At 41.4% G+C, this 24,739-nt stretch overlaps 1 protein-coding gene across 6 annotated transcripts in view; it reads left to right on the forward strand.

Moving 5' to 3' along the window:
• CRACDL (CRACD like) overlaps window positions 1–24,739 on the forward strand; it is a 112,047-nt gene that overhangs the window by 60,868 nt on the left and 26,440 nt on the right. For all 6 annotated transcript variants that reach the window (XM_081069699.1, XM_081069700.1, XM_081069695.1 and 3 more), the window contains exons 3-5: window positions 13,823–13,991; window positions 19,106–19,241; window positions 19,596–19,757. In XM_081069699.1, coding sequence (XP_080925825.1) covers window positions 13,823–13,991; window positions 19,106–19,241; window positions 19,596–19,757 — 467 coding nt within the window. The remainder of the gene's footprint in view (window positions 1–13,822; window positions 13,992–19,105; window positions 19,242–19,595; window positions 19,758–24,739) is intronic.

Here is a 24,739-nt window from a genome sequence, read left to right on the forward strand (position 1 = left end):
CAGCATGCTCAGACAGCTGCCAGGCCACTCACACTGTGATTGTAGAGCACATCCAGATTATTTAAGGCCACTCAGGGGCAGTCTTCCTTTGCTTCTCTGTCAAACACAGGAGCAGGGAATGGGAGTGTTAGAATCATTTCCCTCATTCCTGGAAGTAAACATGTCCCCATGTTTGGTTGACTTAAAAGCAAAGGAAGAGAGGCGCAATGGAATCATTTATCTTCTAAGAACATCTAAAGGTACCATAAAGAGTTTGGATAAAATCTAAGATGGCTTGACCATCTAGAAGAAATAATAAGAGCGAGCCTTTGGTCCCTCCCTCTTTTAGAAGACCGTATTATATCCTTTACTGAGCTAAATTCTAGGCCCATGAATCACCATCTCATAACACATCTTAAGAGTTACCCAATTATGTGATTGGCTTACGGCTATTTATATATTGCTCTTTATGTCTTGATAGACTTGTAAAATTGACATTAAAAAACATTGATCTTCCCACAATGTACCTTTTCTAAAGATCAGCCATTTATACTCACCTTATTTTGGTAACAAAGTTCTCCAGCTCTCTCTTATTTAAAGTCAAAACGCTAGTTGTCATTTTTTTTATATGTAGTTCAGGGGGAACAATTTCCAATATTAAATTCTATTTGGTAACCATTAGCTTCAGATACAAATTTCATGAATATATTATAGATATATTTTTATATATTATAGATATATTTTTCTTACTATTTCATATTAGAAGTACGTTTCCTCTGCCACATTTCAAGAGATGCCAAAAAAAAAAAAAAAGATACAATGTGAGGGTTTTAGAATGAACCCTGAGAAAAAAATTAGTTTAAAAATTTCTCATATTATGGCACACTGAATTATTACTGTTTTTAAACAAGAAAATACTGTTTGACGAAGTAGTTCATTAGCCTGAAATAAACTCTATAAATGGTAAGGGGGTGGGGGGCGGGTGATGAGGGTAAGGGTGATGGAAAGAGAATTGACTCTGGGTGGTGAACACACAATGGGATTTATAGATGATGTAATACAGAATTGTACACCTGAAATCTATGTAAATTTACTAACAATTGTCACCCCAATAAATTTAATTTAAAAAAAACCTCTATAAATGCTAGTTTGGGGTACTTATACAGGTCACCATGAATCAGTTTTTAAGAAAGGAAGAGAGAAAATAAGTATTCTTCTTTTTATCAAATAATAGTGAACTAAGTTATTCAGACTAACCCCTTCCATATATATAAAATTGAAAATTCTAGATAAGAGCATTCTTAAAAAAACTTTTCAAAAATAAGAAATAATGATGCCAGAATGAAAGAAAAATGGTAATCCAGAGAAATAAGCAAGCATAGAAACTACTTTTGCCCTCAGATCATTTACCAATCTTGGAAATTTTGAATTTCCCTTTTATGTCTTTAGGAGTTGGAGGTGAGGGATAGGGTCCAATATCAAAGTACAGGCCTGTACAATGTGGGCCATTTAGTAGAAGACCCTCCTTACAGTAAGCAGGGGGCCCAAGAAGCAGCAAAATCTGAATAAGTATGAACCAGAGGTAAATCAACCCTTGTGTGGATTTGTAGCTTGAGTTTGCACCACTTGGGTAATTCAGAGAATTTCAACCCTTGAATTTGGCTATTAATATTTCTAGACTAGATGTAACCCTAGGTACCTTGCAGAAGCAAACAGTCTTCTCTAAAGGAAGGTGCCTTGTATCTAGACTTCAAGTTATTATAGAGAATATCTTCAGTGTTATGACAAACACGGAATCAGGGATAACCGGGCATATAAGGCAATAAGGCATTGTGAATGAGAACGTGTTAAGGGTTGAATGGTGTGCCTCCAAAATTCAATTGGGGGTTGAAGTCCTAACCTCCAGTTCCTCTCAGACTGTGACCTTATTTGGAAATTGGGTCTTTGCAGATGCAATTAGTTAAGATAACACAAGGGCATACTGGAGTGTGTGTGTGTGGGGGGCCCTAATCTGATGTCCTTATAGACTGATGTCCTTATAGAAAGTGGAAATTTGGACACAGACATGCACCAGGGAGAACACCATGTGAAGATGAGGTCAGAGACTAGGGTGATGGCATCTACAAGCAAAGAGGCACCAAATATTGTCAGGAAACCCCCAGAAGTTAAGGGACAAACATGGGCAGATTTCTCCGTCACAACCCTTTGAAGGAACTAACCATGCCAAAGACACTTTGATCTCGGACTTCTAGCCTCTAGAACAATAGTGGAACAATAACAATTCTGTTGCTTAAGCCACCCACTTTGTGGTGCTCTGTTATAGCAACCCTACTAAACTAACGCAAAGCAGAAACAAGGGAAACAGACACAAAGGCATCGAATGTCAGGATTATCAAATATGTGCTAAAAACAAGCATGCATCTTATGTTTGAAGATAATAAAAATTTGAAAATATCTGGGAGGAACACGGAACTATAAAAAATGCTATAGCACCCACCCAATTCTCTAAGGAAAAGAAAGAAGAAGAAAGAAAGAAAAGGGATACTGATGGAAAGAAGAAATAAAACCACCTCTAACTGCAGGTGACATGATTATACAAAATAGCCAAAAAGTACCCAAAACTCTTAAGCAAGTTTAGCAATATTACACTATACAAGGTCAGTATTTTTTTTAAAAAAGGTCAATTATATTTCTATATAGTAGCAATGAAAAATTGAAATTTAAAATGTGCCTTTTACAATACCACCCATAAGAAAAAATATTCAGGTATATACCTAAGAAAATACATACAGGATATAGGTACTAAAAAATAAATTGTTTAAAGAAATCAACAAAGATCTATGTACAGGGAGAGATGTGCTATGTATGTGTTATGGACCGAAAGTGTCCCTCCAAAATGCATATGTTGAAACTATAATCCCATTGTGACAATATTTGGAACTGGGGATCTTTGGGAGGTAATTAGACCTAGAGGATAGAGCCCTTATGAATGGAACTACTGCCTTTGTAAGAAGAGGCCAGAGAGCTATTCACTGTCTTCCTGCCATGGACAGAGGACACAATGAGAAGTTGACCGTCTATGAACAGGAGGAGAGCTCTCAAGAGAACTCCACCATGCTGGAACCCTGATCTCAAACTTCCAGTCTCTAGAACAGTGAGAAATAAATTTTTGTTATTTATAAGCCACCCAGTCTATGGTACTTTATTATAGCAGCCCAAACTAAGACACCATTTTGTTCTGGATTGGACAAATCAGTGTTGCTACAATGTGAATTCTCCACAAATTGAGCTAAAAAATGGTGTATTATTCTATGTGGGGGAGAGTACACTGTTTATAGGTCAGCTATGAAAGACAGGGACACAGTTCAATATTCTGTATCAAGAATATTGACCAGTAATCATTTGATTTCCATGAAGAGTCTGATTTTGTTTATTTATGAAAGAGCCAAATCCATATGGATGAAATGATTATAGTATCTGAGATGATTTGCTTTGAAATAACCTAGTGAAGATGCAGAGGGGTGGTAAAGATGAACAATCAAAGCCCCAGAAAGATATTTTTCCAATGTTGACAAGCTGATTTGAAATTTTACATGAAAAAGGAAAAGAATTAGAATAGTAAAAACAATTTGGAAAAAGAACAAAGTTGGAGGACTCACATTACCTGGAAAAGATAAAACTATGGAACAGAGAAGATATCAGAGGTTTCCAGGGGTTAAAGACAGGGGAAGAGTTTGGCTATGAAAAGGAATCATGAGGGGCGATGTAGAGTTCTGTATCTTGATTTTGGTGGTGATTATGCAACTCTATGTACATCAAAAAGACTGAATTTTACTGTATGTAATTTTAAAAATAATTTTTTAAATGCTACACCAGATTTGAAAAACAGTCAAATAGATTTTCTAGAAATAAGTTTAATGATTACAATTAAAAACTCAGTAGTAAGTTTAACAGTGGATTATATCAGCTCAAGATAGATCACAAGAAAGTATACAGAATGGTAAAAAGATGGAAAACACAGAAGAGAGGACAAGAGGCATAGAGATAAGTGAAAGGGTATAAGATACATTTGAGCACAGTCTCAGGAGAAGAGGGAATAGCTGAGAATTTTCTGGAATTGATTTTTAAAAAGATGACCCAATCCACAGATTTAAGAAACCTGATGAATCCCAAGAAGGATTAATAAAAAGGGAAATCCATACAGAGTGAAAATATAGAAAATCAAAGACAAAGGGGGAAAAATCTTAAAATGAGTCTGATTAAAAAAAAGACATTACCTTTAAGGGCACAAAAACCTGACTTCTCAGCCACACAAGAGAAGCCACAAAACAGTGAAATAATAGCTTCAATGTTATTGAAAGAAATCACTTAGAAAAATAACTGTCTATCTAGAATGTTATACCTAGGAAAATATATATTTCAGTAATGAAGGAGAAATAAGAGCATTTTCAGACAAACAACAACAGTTTGTCACGAGCAGACCCTCCCAAAAGTGGATTCTGAAGGAATCTGCTTCAGGCGGAAGGAAAATCATCCTAAATGAAACATTTAGAAACATTTGTCTGAAACAAAGAAGGAACAGGGAAGCAGAAGAAATGAGAAACAAGCAGATACATCTAAATGTACATGGAATAATATCTTTTGGGTTTTTTAAACGTGAGAACAAAAACAGGGCATAAAAATATGATTAAGGTATTCAAGTTCTTTGTCTTGTCTTATAATAGAATGTGTAGTATAATTTCTAGGATAATCAGTGAAATAACAGAGATTAAAGGCAAAGCTTACAAACTAGAAATGGGAAGACTTTCTGAGTTCTCCTCCGGATCTTATCACAAACGGGACATTTATAACCCATCAAAGGACTCTCTGCTCATCATGCAGAACAGCTAAGGGACTTGTGCAAGGATTACTTGAAGGTGGTTAAATTGGGCGAGCAGGGGAAGAGGGAAGAGAGCGGAGTGGAGACGCAGCCCGCATCTGCAGCTGTGAGGACGTGGCCCGCATCTGCGGCGGTGGAAACGCGGCCAGCATCTGCGGTGGTGGAAATGTGGCTGGCATCCGCAGCTGCAGAGATGCAGGGGATCCCAGGACGGAACAGAGAACACAAAAGCCAGGAGGTGGGCTCTTTCTCTGCATCTCACAGCTGATCTCTCCTGCCAAGGGGGCAGTATATCCGTCATTTGAGGCAATAACCTCAGCTGATACCTCCAGTTGGGCCCTAGGCCGGACAAAGGACACAAACTCCATACCTGGGCCCTTCCCCCGCCTCCCCCTTCCAGTCCTACCCCTGCTCTTCTAGAGACTTAAATTGGCCCCTGAACTGAGGAGTAGTGTCAGATTACAGAGGAGCCTTAGTGCTCAGGCTCTGGGAAGACTGGCAAGCAGCTCTGACCCAGGGAAGAGGCTGGGAAGAGTGTGATTTTTGCTGGGCTAGGAGAGAAGAGACTCCTCTACCCCCAGCCCCCACCCTTTCTGGCCTGCCTAGGGCGGGGCAATTACAACTGGGGAGGCACTCCCAGGGACCAGCAGTAGGTGTCAGACACAGCTCTGCGCTTTCAGCAGCTCAGAAATCTCCCACCCGCCACACACAAACACACACACACACACACACACACACACGGAAGAAGTGCCCTAAGACTCAGGAGAACTGGACACAGGGATGGTGGTGCTACTCTCAGTGAGCATATGTGCAGGCAAGGGCAGAAACTGCACTGACTTTGTAAAAACTACCATCCAGACCCCTCAGGCCCATGCACCTAAATCTGCAGTCCCAACGTCACTCTGGGCACCAGGTGACTGGCTCTGCCTGCACAATACGCAGGGGACTCTTTAGTACAGCAGAGGAAAACCTGGAGATTACTTGGTGGGCTTAAGCCAAGACTGGCGCTGCTTTTTGTTTTGTTTTGTTTTGTTTTGTTTTGTCTTATATCTTTGATATCTTTTTGTTGAGTGGCGGTTGTCGGTTGTTTTTACACGTGAATGAGTTTGATTTTTTTCTTTGTTGTTGTTGTTGTCGTTGTTGTTGTTGTTGTGCTTGGTGATTTGCTTTGTTCTGAAATTGCCCTACCAGGGCCCAGCTTAAGAGGCACAAGATTCAACATATCCAGAGGCCAACTCCAGACCAAACCAGAGTACTACCGGGTTTGACCTACAAGTCACACACCCAGAGGGAATTCTCTACAGGCACACGAGCCCATAGAGGCCAAACCACATGTAAGTGGTCAACCCTCACGCAGCAGAACATCTTGCAGTGAGTGGGCAGAGCCAAGTCTCACAACTAGTCAGCCTAGGAGTTAACCCCACCTACTCACAAGCAAAAAGCAATTAAAGATCTTCTTTAACAGGACAATATACACAAGAGTCACCTTTGGAGCACATGCAGAGGAGAAGAACGAAGTAGTGCAAGTCAAATATAAAAGACACGTACTACATAAGATAACCCAGCAAGAACTAAGAACTCTAGGGGATCTACCTAATACATCAAAGCAAACACAGAGAGTCAGGCAGAATGGGGAAACAAAGAAACATGTCCCAAATAAAAGAACAGAAGAAACCTCCAGAAGTGGAACCAAATGAAACAGAGGTAACCAACCTATCAGAGACAGAGTTCAGAACACTGGTGATAAGAATGTTTAAAGAGCTTAGAGACGAAATAAAGAAGGATTTAGAAATCATAACGAACAACCAGTTAGAACTAAAGAACACAATTACCGAAATTAAGAACTCACTTGAAGGAATTACCAGCAGGTTAGATGAAGCAGAGGATCGAATCAGCGACTTAGAAGACAAGTTAGCAGAGATCACCCGACTAGAACAACAGAAAGAAAAAAATAAAAAACAGTGAAGATGGTTTAAGAGACCTCTGGGATAACATCAAGCACAACAACATGCGCATCATAGGAATACCAAAAGGTGAAGAGAAGAAGCAAGGGATTGAGAACATATTTGAAGTAATAATGTCTGAAAACTTCTCTAACCTGTTGAAGGAAACCAACATACAAGCCCAGGAAGTGCAGAGAGTTCCAACCAGGATAAACCCAAACAGGTCCACACCAAGGCACATTACAGTTAAAATAACAAAGCTTAAAGAGAAAGGGAGAATCCTAAAAGCGGCAAGAGAAAGACAGAGAGTTACATACAAGGGAACTCCCATAAGACTATCAAATGACTTTTCTACAGAAACATTGAAGGCCAGGAGGGAGTGGCAGGAGATACTCAAAGTGATGGAAAACAAAGGCCTACAACCTAGATTGCTTTGTTCAGCAAGGCTATCATTTAAAGTTGATGGAGAGATAAAGAACTTCCCAGAAAAGAATAAGCTAAAGGAATTTATTACCACCAAGCCAGCATTGCAAGAAATACTAAAAGGACTTCTGTAAATAAAAGAAAGATGAAAACAATTTAACTACAAATTTAAAAATGGCAATAACTATGTACATATCAATAATCACTTTAAATGTAAATGGATTAAATGTTCCAATCAAGAGACATAGGGTGCCTGAGTGGATAAGAAAGTAAGACCCTTATATATGCTGTATAAAAAAGACTCACCTCAGATCAAGACACACACAGGCTGAAAGTGAAGGGTTGGAGTAAGATATTTCAGGCAAATAGAAATGAGAAAAAAGCTGGAGTTGCAATACTTATATCTGACAAAATAGACTTTAAAATGAAGAACATATTAAAAGACAAAGATGGGCACTATATAATAATAAAGGGATCGATCCGACAAGAGGACATAGCCCTAGTAAACATGTATGCACCCAACATAGTAGCACCTAAATGTATAAAAACAGATGTTGACTGACATAAAGACAGAGATCAACAGTAACACTATCATAGTAGGGAACTTCAGCACACCTCTGACGACAAGGGACAGGTCTTCCAGACAGAAAAATAATATGGAAACAAGAGCCTTAAATGATACATTCGACCACTTGGATTTAATCGATATTTTCAGAGCATTTCACCCCAATGCTGCAAAATACATGTTCTTCTCAAGCGCACATGGAACATTTTCCAAGATAGACCATATGTTAGGCCACAAAACAAGTCTTGATAAATTTAAGAAAATCGAAATCATACCAATTGTCTTCTCTGACCACAGTGCTATGAAATTAGAAATGAACTATGGGAAAAAACTGGAAGACACACCAATTCATGGAGGCTGAATAACTTGTTATTAAATAATGAATGGGTCAAGCAGGAGATCAAGGAAGAAATCAAGATATCTCAAGACAAACGAAAATGAAAACACGATAACCCAAAATCTATGGGATGCCGCGAAAGCAGTCCTAAGAGGGAAGTTCATAGCACTGCAGGCCTACCTAAAGAAACAAGAAACATCACTAATCGACAGTTTATCTTCACACTTAAGGGATCTGGAAAAAGAACAGCAAAATAAGCCCAAAGGGAGCAGAAGGAAGGAGATAATAAAGATCAGAGTGGAAATAAATGAAATAGAAACCAGAAAAACAATACAAAAGATCAATGAATCCAAGAGTTGGTTCTTAGAGAAGATAAACAAAATTGACAAACTCATTAAAAAGAGAGAGAGAGAGGACCCAAATTAATAAAATCAGAAATGAAAGAGGAGAAGTGACAACAGACACCGCAGAAATACAAAAAATTTTAATATGCCAACAAATTTGACAATCTGGAAGAAATGGAAAATTTTCTAGAGGCATACAACCTTCCAAGGCTAACTCAAGAAGAAACAGAAAACCTGAATAGACTGATTACCACTAGGGAAATTGAATCAGTAATCAACAATCTCCCAACAAACAAAAGCCCTGGACCAGATGGCTTTACAGGTGCATTTTACAAAACGTTCAAAAAAGAATTATCACCTATTCTCCTCAAGCTCTTCCAAAAAATCCAGAAGGAGGGAAGACTCCTAAACACTTTTTACGAAGCCACTATAACCCTGATCCCAAAATCAGACAAAGACACCACAAAAAAAGAAAAGTACAGGCCTATATCGCTAATGAACATAGATGCTAAAATCCACAACAAAATATTAGCGAACAGAATTCAGCAATACATTAAAAGGATCATACACCATGATCAAGTGGGATTCATCCCTGGTATGCAAGCGTGGTTCAACATCCGCAAATCAATTAATGTGATACACCACATTAACAAAATGAAAAATAAAAATCACATGATCATATCAATAGATACAGAAAAAGCATTTGATAAAATCCAGCAGCCATTTATGATAAAAACCCTTAAGAAAGTGGGAATAGAGGGATCATATCTCAACATAATAAAGGCCATATATAAAGGCCATATAAACCCACAGCTAACATCATACTCAATGGGGAAAAGCTAAAACCATTCCCCCTAAGATCAGGAACAAGACAAGATTGCCCACTTTCTCCACTTCTATTCAACATAGTGCTGGAAGTTCTAGCCACAGCAATCAGACAAGAAAAAGAAATAAAAGGCATCCAAATCGGTAAAGAGGAAGTAAACTTGTCATTATATGCAGATGCTATGATACTATATATAGAGAACCCTAAAGACTCCACCAAGAAACTATTAGAGCTGATAGATGAATTTAGTAAAGTAGCAGAATACAAAATTAATATTCAGAAATCAGTTGCATTTGTATATACCAATAATAAAACATCAGAAGGAGAAATTTAAAAAGCAATCCCATTTACAATTGCTTCAAAGAGTATAAAATACCTGGGAATAAATTTAACCAAAGAAGTAAAATATCTGTACTCAGAAAATTATAAGACACTGAAGAAATGAAAGAAGATACAAATAGATGGAAACACATACCATGTTCATGGATAGGAAGAATTAATATAATTAAAATGTCCATACTGCCTAAGGCAACATACATATTCAATGCAATTCCTGTCAAACTACAAACGACGTTTTTCACAGAAATAGAACATATAATCCGAAAATTTATATGGAACCATAAGAGACCCTGGATAGCCTCAGCAATCTTGAGAAATAAGAACAAAGTGGGAGGTATAACAATACCTAACATCAAATTATACTACAAGGCTACAGTAATCAAAACAGCATGGTACTGGCATAAAAACAGACACATAGATCAATGGAACAGAATAGAGAGTCCAGAAATAAATCCATGCCTATATGGCCATTTAATCTACGACAATGGAAACAAGAATGTACGGTGGGGTAAAGACAGTCTATTCAATAAGTGGTGCTGGGAAACCTGAACATACACATGCAAAAAAATGAAGCTGGACCACCTCCTTAAACCATATACAAAAATAAATTCCAAATGGATTAAAGACTTAAATATAAGATCTGAAACCATAAAATCCCTAGAAGAAAATATAGGAAAAAACTTCACAGACATTACCCGGAGTAAGATTTTTACTGATATATCCCCTCACGCAAGGGAAGTAGGAGAAAAAAATAAACGTAGGATTACATCAAACTAAAAAGTTTTTTCACAGCAAAGGAAACCATTAATAAAACAAAAAGGGATCCTACTGAATGGGAAAAGATATTTACCAATGACATATCTGGTAAGGGGTTAATATCACAAATTTATAAAAAACTCACTCAACTCAACTCCAAAAAAACAAAACAACCCAATTAAAAAATGGGCAGAGGACATGAAGAGACATTTTTCTAAAAAGGACATACAGAAGGCAAACAGACATATGAAGAAATGCTCAACCTCACTAACCATCAGAGAAATGCAAATAAAAAACACAATGAGATACCACCTCACCCCAGTCAAAATGGCTATCATCAATAAATCAACAAACAAGTGCTGGCGCGGATGTGGAGAAAAGGGAACGCTTGTGCACTGTTGATGGGATTGCAGATTGGTGCAGCCACTATGGAAAACAGTATGGAGGTCCCTCAAAAATCTGAAAATGGAACTACCTTATGATGCATCAATTCCACTCCTAGGTATCTATCCGGAAAAATCCAAAACTCCAATTCAAAAATCTTTATGCACTCCTATGTTTTTTGCAGCACTATACACAATAGCCAAGACATGGAAACAACCGAAATGCCCATCGGTAGATGACTGGATTAAGAAACTGTGGTACATTTATACAATGGAGTATTACGCAGCCATAAAGAAGAAAGATATCTTACCATTTGCAACAACATGGATGGACCTAGAGAACATTATGTTAAGTGAAATAAGTCAGACAGAGAAAGACAAATACCATATGATCTCACTTATATGCGGAATCTGAAGAAAAGAATAAGTGAATGAACTAATCAGAAACAGTTTTGGAGACAGAGGAAAAACTGAGGGTTGCTAGATGGGCGGGGGCGGGGGATAAGGGGGAAGGTGAGGGGATTAGAAAACAGTCGGTAACCATAAGATGGCCACGGGGTTTTGAAAATTAATTTGGGGAACGTAATCAATAATGTTGTAAAGATTTTGTAGGGTTTCCAATGGACACGTGTCCCATTTGGGAGACCACCTCAGGAAAGATGTAGATGCCTGATCATTGCACTGTACACCTGAAGCTGAACAATAATGAATGCCAACTATAATTATATATATATATATATATATATATATATATATATACATATATATGTATGTATATGTATACATATATATGTATTTACATACTTACAAGAAACGGAGTACAGCATTAGGAATAGAGACAGTGGAAATGTGATGGCTGTGTGCAATGTCAGAGGGATAGTGGATGGTGGGGGTTCACACAGCGTGAGGGATATAAATGATAAACGTCTAAGTATTACTTTGTCTTGTGCACCTGAAACTAATAAAAAGAACTAGAAATGGGAAGAAATGGAATAATTTTTTAAAGTCAGTTAATCCAAAAGACAGCAAGAAAGGAGATTAAGGAAAAGCACGTAAGATGGTGGACTTGTTTTATTAACATATCATTAATGAAAGCGAGTGTGAGTAGACTAATTGCATTAATTTTTCCAGTTAGAAGTTAAAGATCATTAAACTCAAACTCTGTTAAATATAAAGATTCAGAAAAGTTGAAGGTAAAAGGATTGAAAGACATGTGCCTGGCAAACACTGGGCAGAAGAAAGCTGGCATAGCTGTATTAATAGCAGTCAAAATAAAAATTAAGGCAAAAAACATTACTAAAATTAAAGAGGACATTTCACAAAAGGTTCTGTTCCCCAGCAAAATAATAAATGTATCTTTCTCTGCACCAAAACGTCAAAAGTTATAGAGTAGAAATTGACAGTTAAATAAAGATAAAATCTGTCAGAGCAGGTTATTTTTATGCATCTCAGTAATTGATAGAAGAAATGCATTAAAAATTAAAGATATAAAGTATTTAGACAAAACAATTAAAAAGAGAATGGACTTATCCTAAATGACATATATAGAACATTGAAAAAAATACATTTTCAAGCACACTAAGAACTCTTATAAATTTATGGTAAGCCATAAAACAAGTCTCAACAAATTTGAACAGATTCAACTCATACAGAGTATATTGTCTGACTACAGTACAGTTGAGCTAGGTATCAGTAACAGAAAGATAAGAAAATCCCCAAGTCCTTAGAAAGTACCTAAAATTAATAAATTAAGTTGCCTAAAATTAGTAAGCTAAATATTTGTCTCAAGAAGTTTAAAAAGTAAAGTAAATCTGAAGAAAGTAGGAGGAACGAAAGGATAAAAATAAGAACAAAATTAATACAATAAAAAATAAATATTCAGGGGGCAGCCAAATGGCTCAGTTGGTTAGAGTTCGAGCTCTGAACAGCAGAGTTGCCGATTCAATTCCCACATGGGCCAGTAAGCTGCACCCTCCACAACTAGATTGAAGGACAACGACTTGGAGCTGATGGGCCCTGGAGAAACACACTGTTTCCCAATATTCCCCAATAAAAAATTTAAAAAAATAAATAAGTAAAATAAACATTCAGTAGAGAGAATTAACAAAGCCAAACTTTTTTTTTTCTTTTAAGGCAAATAAAATGGACAGACCTCTGGTGCAATTGATCAAGGAAAAAAGAGAAGGCACACGTAATTAGTATCAGAGCTGAGAAAGAACTTGATTACAGATTATGTGGATGCTAAAACAATAAGAGGATATTATTAATAACTATATGTCAATAAATTTGAAAATTTGGAAAAAACTCAAATCCCTAGAAAAATGTAACTTAACAAAACAGATTAAAAAAGTAGAAAACCTGAATAGTCTCTGCCACCATTAAAGAATTTGAATTAAAAAGTCTAGCAGGTGAATAAATGTAGCACAAACAGGCCCCCAGTGGGTGGCTGACTAACCATTGCAAGTCAAACAAACGTGTTCAGCCGTGAGACTCCGAGTCTGTGCGGCCACTGTCACCCACATCCACGAATCCAGCAGTGGCATCTTTGACTGCAAAAGGACAGTGAGGCTCCATGCTTGTTCAGACGTGCGGAGATGTGGACCTTCTGCAAAGGCCAGATGGTGACCTGGCAAATGCAGAAAACGGGAGTCTTTCCAGATAATGGACTCTCAGGTACCATGGAAATTCCTGCTAGAGTAAGTCCAGTTCTCCACGTTAGAGCAAGGTCGTGCACATTTCCCCAGAGGTCGTTAATATAAACCAAATATAAAGACCCTGTTTTTGTTTTTGTTTTTAAGGAATTCAGCTTACAAAATTATTTACTTATAAAACGAATAAATTGTTCTGGCAGATTTTCAAGATACATTAGACAGTATCCTGGTAACCCACAAATTGGCATCCTTCTATTGTTTAGTCCTTGTAAAAATTCAGAAGGAAAGGGACTCGTCAGGAGCGAAGAATTGATGCGTGGACAGAAATGTTGCTTTCTCTCCTCATGCATGTCTTGCACAGGTTTGGTAAGCCCTCCCATGCATTTCTTCCGCACAGGAAAGAAAAAATCCAAATTCAAAACATTTAAGAAGTTCTTCGGGAAGAAAAAGAGAAAGGAATCCCCTTCGTCCACAGGAAGTAGCACCTGGAAGCAAAGTCAGGCGAAGAGTGAGGTCATGGCCATTGAGTCAGGGCCAGTGGGCTATGACTCAGAGGATGAGCTTGAGTAAGTTGCTTTTCACATCCTTGAGGCTTGTGTGAGTGGGAGCGCCGAATACTCTGTCTCGTTGTCTTAGTAATTTGCTGCGTTTCTGAGTCTATTTGCCACGTAGGTAATTCTATGGCAGGTTCTCCCATAGAAGTTGTGCTTTCTGTCTTTTCATACATGTTGGGGACAATATTGTGGGGGAAATTATTAGGTACCTGCTGTGTGCCAGGTGCTGTTTATATTAAACATCTACAGTCGCTGTGGGACAGGAGGTAAGATACCATTTCATCAATGAGCACACCACACTTTAGCAAAATTTTGGAGAACTTGCCCAATATCCTACAGCTGAAAGTGACAAGATTAGGGTACAAACCCTGATTGATTTTGACCTGAAACTCTTTTTGAGGACCTGGATACTATACCAGGGAAGTACATCTCTTTAAGCTTGAACTTTGGGTAATCTGATAAGAAAATTTTCAAAGAGGCAGAGACAGGAAGAGGGGAGAAGGGAGAAGAAAGAACAGAGAAAGAGGCTTTTCCTGTTCCTTCTTAGAAAACTCATCCCAAAATGTCAGAAAGAACAGACTCAGTAGGCATAAAATTTGATGGAAGATAGTGAAGAAATCGTTATTTTTATAATTTGCATTTCACCAAAATATAGTTACAATACATATGTTCCAGTTATTTCAGCAGTTATATCTGTGAGTGAAAGAAAAAAACACCAAACGGGTTTGTTGCTATGCCAGCTTTTAAGTTTTCTTTGAAACAACATTGGCTCTTAATCCGATGATAAAAGTCTTCAGAGTCATAATGACCCTCAACAATGGGAAACTGATCACACTGACGTGGGGCTTCAGTGTCCTAGTGGTGGCGTCCTATCCCCATCCCTCCTCACCAGTCTCCTCTCTGGTTTTTAAAGGAGTAAAAATTACACTGACCACTTGGTGGCACCAAATTACGGAAGAGGAAAGATTCAAGTTTTTTCTGAGGTATTTTTTGTTTTTTTCCTCCCAGCTAGTAGTGAGCAGGTGCCCCATTGTACCTTGTGAGACACGGAGAGGAGAGGGACACAGAATTTGTAGGCAGTGTGCCCCAAACTCTTGGGGAGCAAGACATTATAGGGATAACATTGCGAATTAGTCAATGTCTTCACTGGGCCAGCCCCAGGAAAACTGACCCTCACCCCGCCCACCCCGGTCTTTTGACTGCAGCACACAGTTCTGGTGTCTGGGAGACAGGCCTGGGAGTGGCCCTTCCGGCCACGGAACAGGAAGGAGCGTGGCAGGAAGGCCCAGCTGGGGTGAAATAGCCTGTCCATGTGTCCATCCCCTCTCTATCACCGGAAACCCATGGGAAGGTGGGACAGTGTCCTTTCCATCTTTATATTCCCAGCACCTGGCAGCAGTCTGGTCCTCCCTGACTGGTAAAAGTTTGCTGGATTAACGCTAGGAAAGGAAGCTTGCAGGTGGAGAGTGACGAGGCACAGGAAGCACAAATGACATTTTTTAGAGAGCAGTGCAGAGGAACAGGCAAGGTCTTAAAGCCACCTCTCCACCCTCTGTAAGTCTGTGTGTCTTCTGGACTCTGCACCAACCTCTCTTCCATCACCATGGGCGGAAGAGTCCCATCTGCCAAGGCACATTCATGCTGGCAAGCCTGTGGGTTTGAAAAGTTGACACCCATTTATGGTGCCTGTGTGGTTATGTGTCTTAAACCTCTTAATCTGTACGAGCCTCCCCATCCCCATTTGTGTCATGCCATGATCTGCTGGACGAGCGGGGTCATTTGCTGGGCCGAATATCCCACCAGAAGGCTTTGATTTTGCTTAGCATGATTGTGCTCACTCCTGTATTCTCTGCATTTCTCGTAAAGTGTTAAATGGATCTAGATATTTACTTAGATTTAGGCTCAAGATGGTGCTGGATACTTACTGTCACTTCACACCACCAGGCACATACTTTCTGGTTGTCCCACTTCTAGTGGCTCTAAGACTGAGCAGTGGGTTCAGGGGGGTATCACTGCGATCCCTCCACCAGTGGTTTTGACACCCATCGCCTGGATCCATCATTTCGTCGTACAAGGGTGGTTTTCATAATTCTGTCATTCGTTCTGCATGCATCAGCTGCAATTCTTCTGTGAAGAAGACCTTTCCTTCACCAGTACCTTGCTGGCTCTCAAATACAATTGGTACAGGAAAGGCAGGACAGAGCTTGGAAAAATGATGCTTTCATTGATCCACCTCCAGAGTGATGACCTGGGGCCCGCTCAGCTTCCAATACTGGCCAATGAGTTTTCGTTTTTTCTTCTCTTTTTTCTTGAGTATCATGGTGAATGCACGGATTTTTATATATTTGATTTGCTTTAACCCAGGACAGTCTTTATTCATTTTTATGTTCACATTGTCCCATCTTATGTTATTGGCAATCCCTTTGCATTAGCTCCTGGGTTGTTTGGACATGACCGCACTTGTCTCTGAAAGCGTCCTTGCTTTCTTAGGAGAAATCTCAGGTTTACTTAGTGTATTTCCTGCCTTAGACCTGTCATCCACCGTTTCTTCACAGGGTTCTAGTTCCTTTCAGTGAGAAATGGTTTTTAGAGACCACAGTCTGGCTGCCAGGGGTGGTGATTGGTAGTGAGTTGGATATTATTACTTCTAAACCTTTCCAATACTTATAGTTAGGAACAATGCTTTATATTTTTGGAGAAATATAAATCATGAATTCACTCATATCTCCAGTTTAATTTATTAAGACAGAAATTTTACCTTTTTGTTTGAATTCACTTTTATCCCGTAAATCTTGGTTCCTAATGATATTAATAAAATTATTTTCTTCATTGTATAGTACACTTATAATAATTTTATTGTCCTCTCCCACACAGAAGTTGCATACTATAGAGATTGCTCTGCAGTTTTTAAAAAAATCAGTATTGCTACTCATGAGACTACCAAGTGCAATTTGTTATCTCTGGAGTTTTTTGTTCTTAGAATTTATCCTATTACGGATGTACGCGTAGACTCAAAAGTCACTTGGACGTTGAGTTAAAGTCACTTGAAATCACTTTTCTCTGTGTGGTTATGCCAACAACCTGATATAAAATCAGGCTTGTTTCTGATTGTTTTCTTTTTTTTCCTTATTGTTTTCTAGTTTTAGAGATTGTTTTATTTCCCTTTTCATTTGACTTTTGTCTTTTAACTGTGTAAAACATTTAGGTAGTTTCAGAATTGTAAATGTAGGTACCGTGGCACCAGTCTCCCACCTTGTTCTACCCTTCCCCCAAAGGAAATCATTTTTTTAAATTAGTTTGTTACCCTTTTATTTATTTATTTATTTATTATTTATTTTTTATTTTTTTATTTTTTTTTCAAATGACCAGAAACTGAGTTTATTCGGGAATAGCAGAGGAATGGTAAATCAGGAAATGCATGCTGTAGCAAGACACAGGAGAGTCCACTGAGGGTTTTTAGTGGGCTGTATTTATGGGAATGGCGTGAAAAGAGGGGGAAGTCCAGCCAGAGTCCAAGCAGGAAGTTCATTGGCTTGAAGATGGGGAGAGATTCTTGGCAAATGTTCATTAGTCAGGAGATAGGTTTCGGTGTTCTGTAAATCAGGCTTTTACAAAAATCAATCTCTCAGATCTTATGTGTGTTCCTTTCTTCTGAGGGCGCATTAAAAATATGAGCAAACACACACATATGTTCACATGTGTTCATCTATATTCTCACCCCGTTTCCCGCACCCAACTAACACACCATCATCTTTCTGCACTCTTTTCTAGTTTTGGCTTAGTATAGTCTTGTGCTGCCCGTATACAGCTCACAGACATTTCTCACCCATTGGTCAGCTGCAGTCTGTACATAACATGTTCCACAGTTTACTCGGACACCTCCTGGGGGACATTTGGGTTGCTTCCAGTCTTTCGTTTCCATAAATGTTGCTGTGTTTGGCCTTGTGTTTTTGCCAGTGCATTTTGCGGAGGCCTTTTCCTGTTGTCTCAACTCTCAGTTCCAACCAGAGTAGAGGTGCTTGGGCAGTGATCACGGTTTCCAAAGGGTATGACCATGGGCTGCCCACTGTAGGAGGGAAACCCAGGTGTGCCTGTGATCTTTGTGACAAGAGCTGCCCTTGTGGGAGGGCCTGCCTGGTGCTTTCCCTTGGCCTGATTCCGTCCCAGAAATATGAGGACACACCCTTCTGGGAGCCTTGGGTTCCCCACTCGCAAACTCACTGTAGCGGGCTAGAAAGAAGTTAGACAGAATCTCTAGCCAACACACGTAGATCCTAAGAGTCCCTAATGCCTCACAGAGGACAGGATGCCTGGGGTGGGTGGGGGTGAAGGGGGCATGGTGCACAGGATTGCCAGTGTCTGCAGAGGCCGGCTTTCCTTCCTTCATCATTGGGTCTCAATCACCTCCTTCCACCTATTGTTCAGGCAGCCACGCTGCTAGGAAAATGTGACAGCTAACTCCCACATCCTCTTAGGACATTTTGTGAATGTCCTGTGGGTACAGTTCCAAATTGGAGCCTTGAGGTCAGGGCTGGAGAAGGGGCTGCTGAGACTGTGATGACACAAGGGCCCGCCATCTATACCCCAGGACCTAGCAACACAGGTTAGGTTGCAGTGATCAAATCAGGTAATGAAAAAGGGCGAGGCTTTACAGATGTGCACTTCTCAAGCCCAGCTGTGGACGTGTGCTTTGGACCACCTTGTGAGGACGCCTCTGTGAGGCCGGTCCTCAGCCTGCTGTGTAGACATGGCCTCCAGACCACCAAGGGGCTGCATGTGTGCCATAGGAATGACCTCACCCTCCTGGGCAACCCCGCCAGCCAGCCAAGGCATCCCTGTCTCGGACCTCACACCTCGTCAGACCTTGGTTTTTCCTTTAAGGAAAAGGATTCACACAACCTTTAGATCTGTTAGGAAAATTCCTGTCTCAACAATGCTCCTAATAGTTGACCGTGGTATTTGATAGGGTGGGGATAAACCGGAGTCAGGACCAATTCAAAAATAAATGTAGCCGTGTGTTTGTCGTATGCTGGGCCATGGACCCACATGCCCCTTGCTGTTCGTCCCAAGGGCCCCAGGTGAGAGGTGGTGGTGAGCAGAGTTTCACGGTGTCCCTTTTATCCTAGGGAGTCAAGGGGCTCACTGGGCAGCCGGGCCCTCTCGCACGACAGTATTTTCATTCCCGAGTCGGGCCAGGACCCTTCACGTCCAGTGCGGGTGTTCTCCCAGGAAAATGTGTGTGACCGGATTAAGGCTCTTCAGGTAAGCTTTTCCTGGTGGTGTCACTTGGTATGTATGTCACACACAAATCAAGAAGTTTTTAAATTGTTGCTGCTTGGTGCTTTGGATATATTTTGGAGTGTAATTGCATGCATATCACAGCTCTCCCAAGACACACCAAGTTAGTTACACCTGGACATCGACTCGTTCTAAATCATAATCACTCATTTTCAAGATGACAGCAAGAGAGCTAGTGGCAGAGGTTCTTTTGCTTCAGTCCCCTGCACCAGGCAAGGCCACTGAAAATATCCCCCAAATGAATGAATTGGGGCAGGAGGATTTGTTGATAAAAGTCGCTGATGAAAACAAGAGCAAATGTTCTTTATTCCAATCCAGTTAAAAATACAGTGTAATGTGAAAATGGGACCACCACCTCCAGGAGGCCTTCCTGCCAAGCGGGGAGATGATGCTGGCATGAGTTCTGAGGATGATGGTCTGCCCAGGAGCCCCCCAGAGATGTCCCTGCTGCATGACATCGGTCCTGGCACCACCATAAAGGCAAGTGCAGCCTGCATCTCCCACGTCTCCATCCACACCCACCACACAGGGCAGCCAGGGCCCCTGGGGGCCCCGTATGTTCTCTTAAGATTCTCATGGTGGGGGTGGCCGGGCTCTGTGTGGCCAAGAGGTATTCCAGATCACATCACTGGAGCCCATAGTTGGTATTTATTTTCATTCTTTGAGCAGAAATTCCGGTCTTGTTGGGAGATAGGATTTTGGTGACATTCTTCAAGATGGTTACAGGTCTGATACAATCAACCCCATATCTTGTTTTTCTTGTCTGAGCAGATTACCAGACCAGCATCCTGTCTCAAAGAACAAAACTCCATTGTGTCTGTTCTCTGTTGTCATGACACTTGGCCAGAGGGAGAAGGGAGTGGTAAAAACATTTGACTTAATCTAGGCTCCCATATCTGACTGGGGGATGACTAGAACTTGTTAGGTTAGGGTTAGGAATGTAAGGTATGATGCTGGTGAACAGGGCTGCTGGGAAAGTTTGACAGGCAGGAGATGTATGACCTCAGCAGGGCGGGAGAGCTCATCCTGGGTACCACCCTCCCGCATGAGGAAGCACTGAGCTCTTTCTCATGTGTAAACCACAGAGCTCATGGTGCTGCCATTTGAAGCCCATACAATGGATTTGTATATAAATGATTGCTTCCCCCTTGTAGACGAGCTTGCTGAGGTGTGGATAGAGTTGGAGTTGTCCATATTATGCTGACACTTGGAAAACCAGTAAAAGCCAGAGTCCATTGTTTATAGCCACATACCTGGCCTGTATGTCCTTGGAGTGGTCACTTCTGCCCTCGTCGAGGGTCAGTCACAGCGAAGCCTCGGGCTTTCATTGTGACTCGGTGTCTTGCAGATTCTGTGCTGCTCTGAAATGTAATCGGTAGTCGCTTCAACCTGGACACCCAGAGCCCCCCACCCATTGGGGGTCCCCCACCCCACCTGCAAAGTCAGGGGAAAGAAAATTTACCCAGTTTGTGTGCACTTGTGGATTCCCAAAGGGTCAGTGATGACGGACCAGGCTATGGTTGGACGAGTGTAAACCCATCCCGTGGTTGGGGCTTACCCTGAATTAGCTAGAGAAGTATTCTCTCCAGAGTTCCACTCTAGGGCAAACCTATCCCTACTTGTTCCATGAGCAGCGTCTGAAGACAGTGGCTACCCACACCTGCTCTCCCACCTCAGGAACGAAGGAGGACAGGAGCATGGTTTGGCCCATTTCCTGGGTGTCGACCCTACACTCCTCCACACCTTAAAATACTGGAGGGAAGCTGACAGGCTTGTGGCTGCTTATGGTGTAATTACCACACGATAGACATCCCTTCGCATGCTCAGGTGTGTGGCTTCAGCGTCCCCAGCCTCAGGACCAGATGTGACTTTGTATGTTTTGGGGCCACACTGTGGGAAAGATGTCTCTTTGGACAATGGTTGGCCCCTGTTGAATCCCACAGCACACTCCGACGCTCACAGCAGCGTGTTTAGCTGAGACAGACAGTAGAGAGAACACGTCATTTCTAATGCCACTCACAAGGGAGTGCGACCAGCTCCGAACCCGCAAAGCGCTATAATGCACAAATTCCACAATCAGCTGAGCAAGAGCTGCTCATACTGGGCAGGGCTGATCTGGTCCTTCTCAGCATCCCTCCCATGGTGGTTCTGTTACTAAAAAAAAATTTTTTTAAGTGTTTGGAGATTGGACCATGTGAACAGTCCACTCGCTTCATAGGCAACCACAATATGAGCCTTTAAGACTTGAACAGAATAGATAATCTCAATCCTCATGGATTTGAAGACACAATGATGGTATTTTGTGCCCTGAAAGTGTTTTGGGGCCCAGTGGGCAGAGAGAGGGGTAAACAATGAACCCTTTAGAATGTGTTTATATAACACATGGTATTTGATATAATGGTGCCTTAAATCCCAAAAGGATGGGATTGGGGGCTGTTTAATTTTTTCCTGCTGTGGCACATCCACAGGCTCACATTCTGGACAGAGAAACTTAATGAAGCTTATTGTGAGAAAGGGTCTTCAGAAACAATATTTGATATCCCTGCCAAGTTGATATTTCCTGGCAGAATGAATTTTTCAGGAAATACATTGAATGACTTTTAAATTTTTTATTACCACATGGGGTAACAACTAAGGAAACTTAATTTGGTGATTTTTAAGGTAGAATGACATCTAACTAGTCATATTCTAGGTTTCCTGCCATTAAGTAGGGAATGCTGGGTAGAGGGTGACAAAAGTCTGTTTGCTCTGAGCTGAGGGCAGTTCAGCAGAGGGGACACAGCTCTAGTGGCAAAAGGGGGAAAGTCACCCACCACCACTATGGAGCAAGGCCGTGGGCAGGTTCCATCACCTGTAGGAATCTGTCCTCAGAGAATCAGATGAGATTGGGGTCCGCACCTGCGAAAGGCCAGCTGGCCTCTTGTCCCAGAACGGCCCCGTCACCTCTGCCTCATGTTTGCTGGCTGCACCCGCATGTGTCACCCTCAGCCCTCCCCTCAGTGGCTGAGCCCCTCTTTTTGAGGATAAACACTGTAAAGCAGCTGTCACCTAGGGTCACCCTCAAAAAAGCATCTGAACCCCAGGCTATTTCCTCAGGTCCCTTTGAGCCCCAACACAGGGCTACCATTAGCCTTTTAAATCACCCACTTCCAGAATCATCCCGAAGCACAGATTTCAGGAAAAATTGGGTGACTGGGAGCAAGCAGTGCCAGTGTGAATGCCCAGATGCTGCCAGTCTGCAGATAAGTACGCCAGTCAGCTTTCCTATGCCTCTTCCCTGTGGACCCCACCCCACCCCCAGTAATTGCTTCACTGATTGAAGACGGAGCTCATGATTCTCCTGGTCCTGAAGGGCTCGGTCTTTCCAGGTCCCAAGACCTCCAACCACAGCGGAGACTGGGCAGTGAGAGCTCAGTTCCCTGGCAGGAAGACCCGTGTAACAGCCAGTGCAGGGGGTGGACAGGGAACCACTGCATTCCCCACAGAGTTGTTCAGGGTGTCTGGGAAGTGAAGCTCCTGGCCAAGGCCCCCAACCTGGGGGCCAGAGTGGGCCACACCAGGACCATCGGCTCAGGCAGAGCAGACACGGGGGACCCAGGTGAAGGAGGCAGGGAAGAATGCCTGTCCTTTGGGTTTATAGAGGGGTGACCAGAAGCCCGTTTGTCACACACGATGTAATCATTCTCATGTGTGGGCTCACTGCATTTGCAAAGCAGCTCATCTGGTCTGTTCTCTTGAATCCCAGACAGTCAGAAAAACAAAAGCAAAGTTTCACCAAGTATGTATATATACTTTTCCTCCGGACAAGGGGGGAAGGGAAGATTCTGTATGATTTTGAAATGGACCCGTCCTGCTTGTGACCCTGAAGGAGGGCTTCCTGGGAAAGGTTTCACCAGTCCAATCTAAGGTGAATTCCTGAGTCATCAGCTACAGCAGGGGAAGCCAAAGCCACAGGTACAGAGGAAGTCATGGCCAGGAGTCCTGTGGCTTATTTTTTTTTTTTATTCCCCCTTCTGCCTCCCCCACTCCCCACCCCACTCCAGTTCAAGCTGTTCTTTCTCAGTCTAGTTGTGTAGAACACAGCTCCCTGGCCCATGCTGGGATTATGAGCCTTGCACTCCCCCCGCCCCGGGCTGACGCAGCAGCTCTCACCGGCTGCCGGCCACTCACACTGGCCACTGGCCACTCCTTGCAGCACACGGTAGCCCGCAACAGCATACAGCAGCCCACAGCAGCCCATGGCACCTCACGCCGACCTCTGGCCTCTAACGGCAGCCCGGTTCCAGGAAGCCGTTGTTCACACTCTTAGCTGTAGAGGGCGCAGCTCACTGGCCCATGTGGGAATCGAACCGTGGACCTCGGCGTTAGGAACAGGGCACTCCAACCACCTGAGCCACCAGGCCGGCCCCTGTGGCTTATTTTTATAATAATTCGTCCTCCTTTATTCCTGTAAGAACCTGAATAGCTAAAACAAGAGAACTATAATAGATTGTATTCACTTATAACCTCTTTCCCTTGTTTCAGTAAATGTCTTCTCCCAGTTGACAGGAATGAACTTCAAAAAACTTTTTTAAAATTAATTTTTATTAAATTTATTGAGGTGACATTGGTTAGTGAAATTATTATAGGTTTCAAGTGTACAATTCTGTAATACATCATCTATATATCACATTGTGTGCTCACCACCCAGTCAGTTCCCCTTTCGTTACCATACATTTGACCCCCTTTACCCTCTTCTACCTCTCCTCCTCCCCCCTTACCCTCTGGTAACCACTAAACTGTTGTCTGTGTCTATGAGTTTTTGTTTGTTTATTTTTCAGTTTTATATCCCACATATAAGTGAAATCATATGGTTCTTGACTTTTTCTGTCTGATTTATTTTGCTTAGCATAATATTCTCAAGATTCATACATGTCGCAAATGGCAGTATTTCATCTTACGGCTGAGTAATATTCCATTGTATGTATATACCACATCTTTTTTATTTATCCGTCTATTGAATTGTTTCCATGTCTTGGCACTGTGAATAATGCCGTAGTGAATATAGGGGTACATACATCTTTAAGGATAAATGTTTTCAGGGGTTTGGGGTTGTTACCCAGAAGAGGGATTGGTGGATCACATGGTAATTCTGGTCTTAATTTCTTTTAGCAGCCTCCATACTGTTGTCCATAGTGGTTGTACCAATTTATATTCCCAACCAGCAGTGTGTGAGAGTTCCTTTTTCTCCACAGCCTCTCCAACACTTGTTATTCCTTGTTTTGTTGGTAATAGCCATTCGGACAAGTGTGAGATGGTGTCTCATTGTGGTTTTGATTTGTGTTTTCCTAACAGCAAGTGAAGTTGAGCATTTTTTCATATATCTGTTGGCTGTTGGTCTGTCTTCTTGGGAGAAGTGTCTGTCTGTTCAGGTCCTCTGCCCATTTTTAAAATTGGGTTGTTTGTTTTTTTGTTGTTGAGTT

This window comes from Rhinolophus hipposideros (genome assembly GCF_964194185.1).
Source record: "Rhinolophus hipposideros genome assembly, chromosome: 12".
NCBI classification, from domain to species: domain Eukaryota; kingdom Metazoa; phylum Chordata; class Mammalia; order Chiroptera; family Rhinolophidae; genus Rhinolophus; species Rhinolophus hipposideros.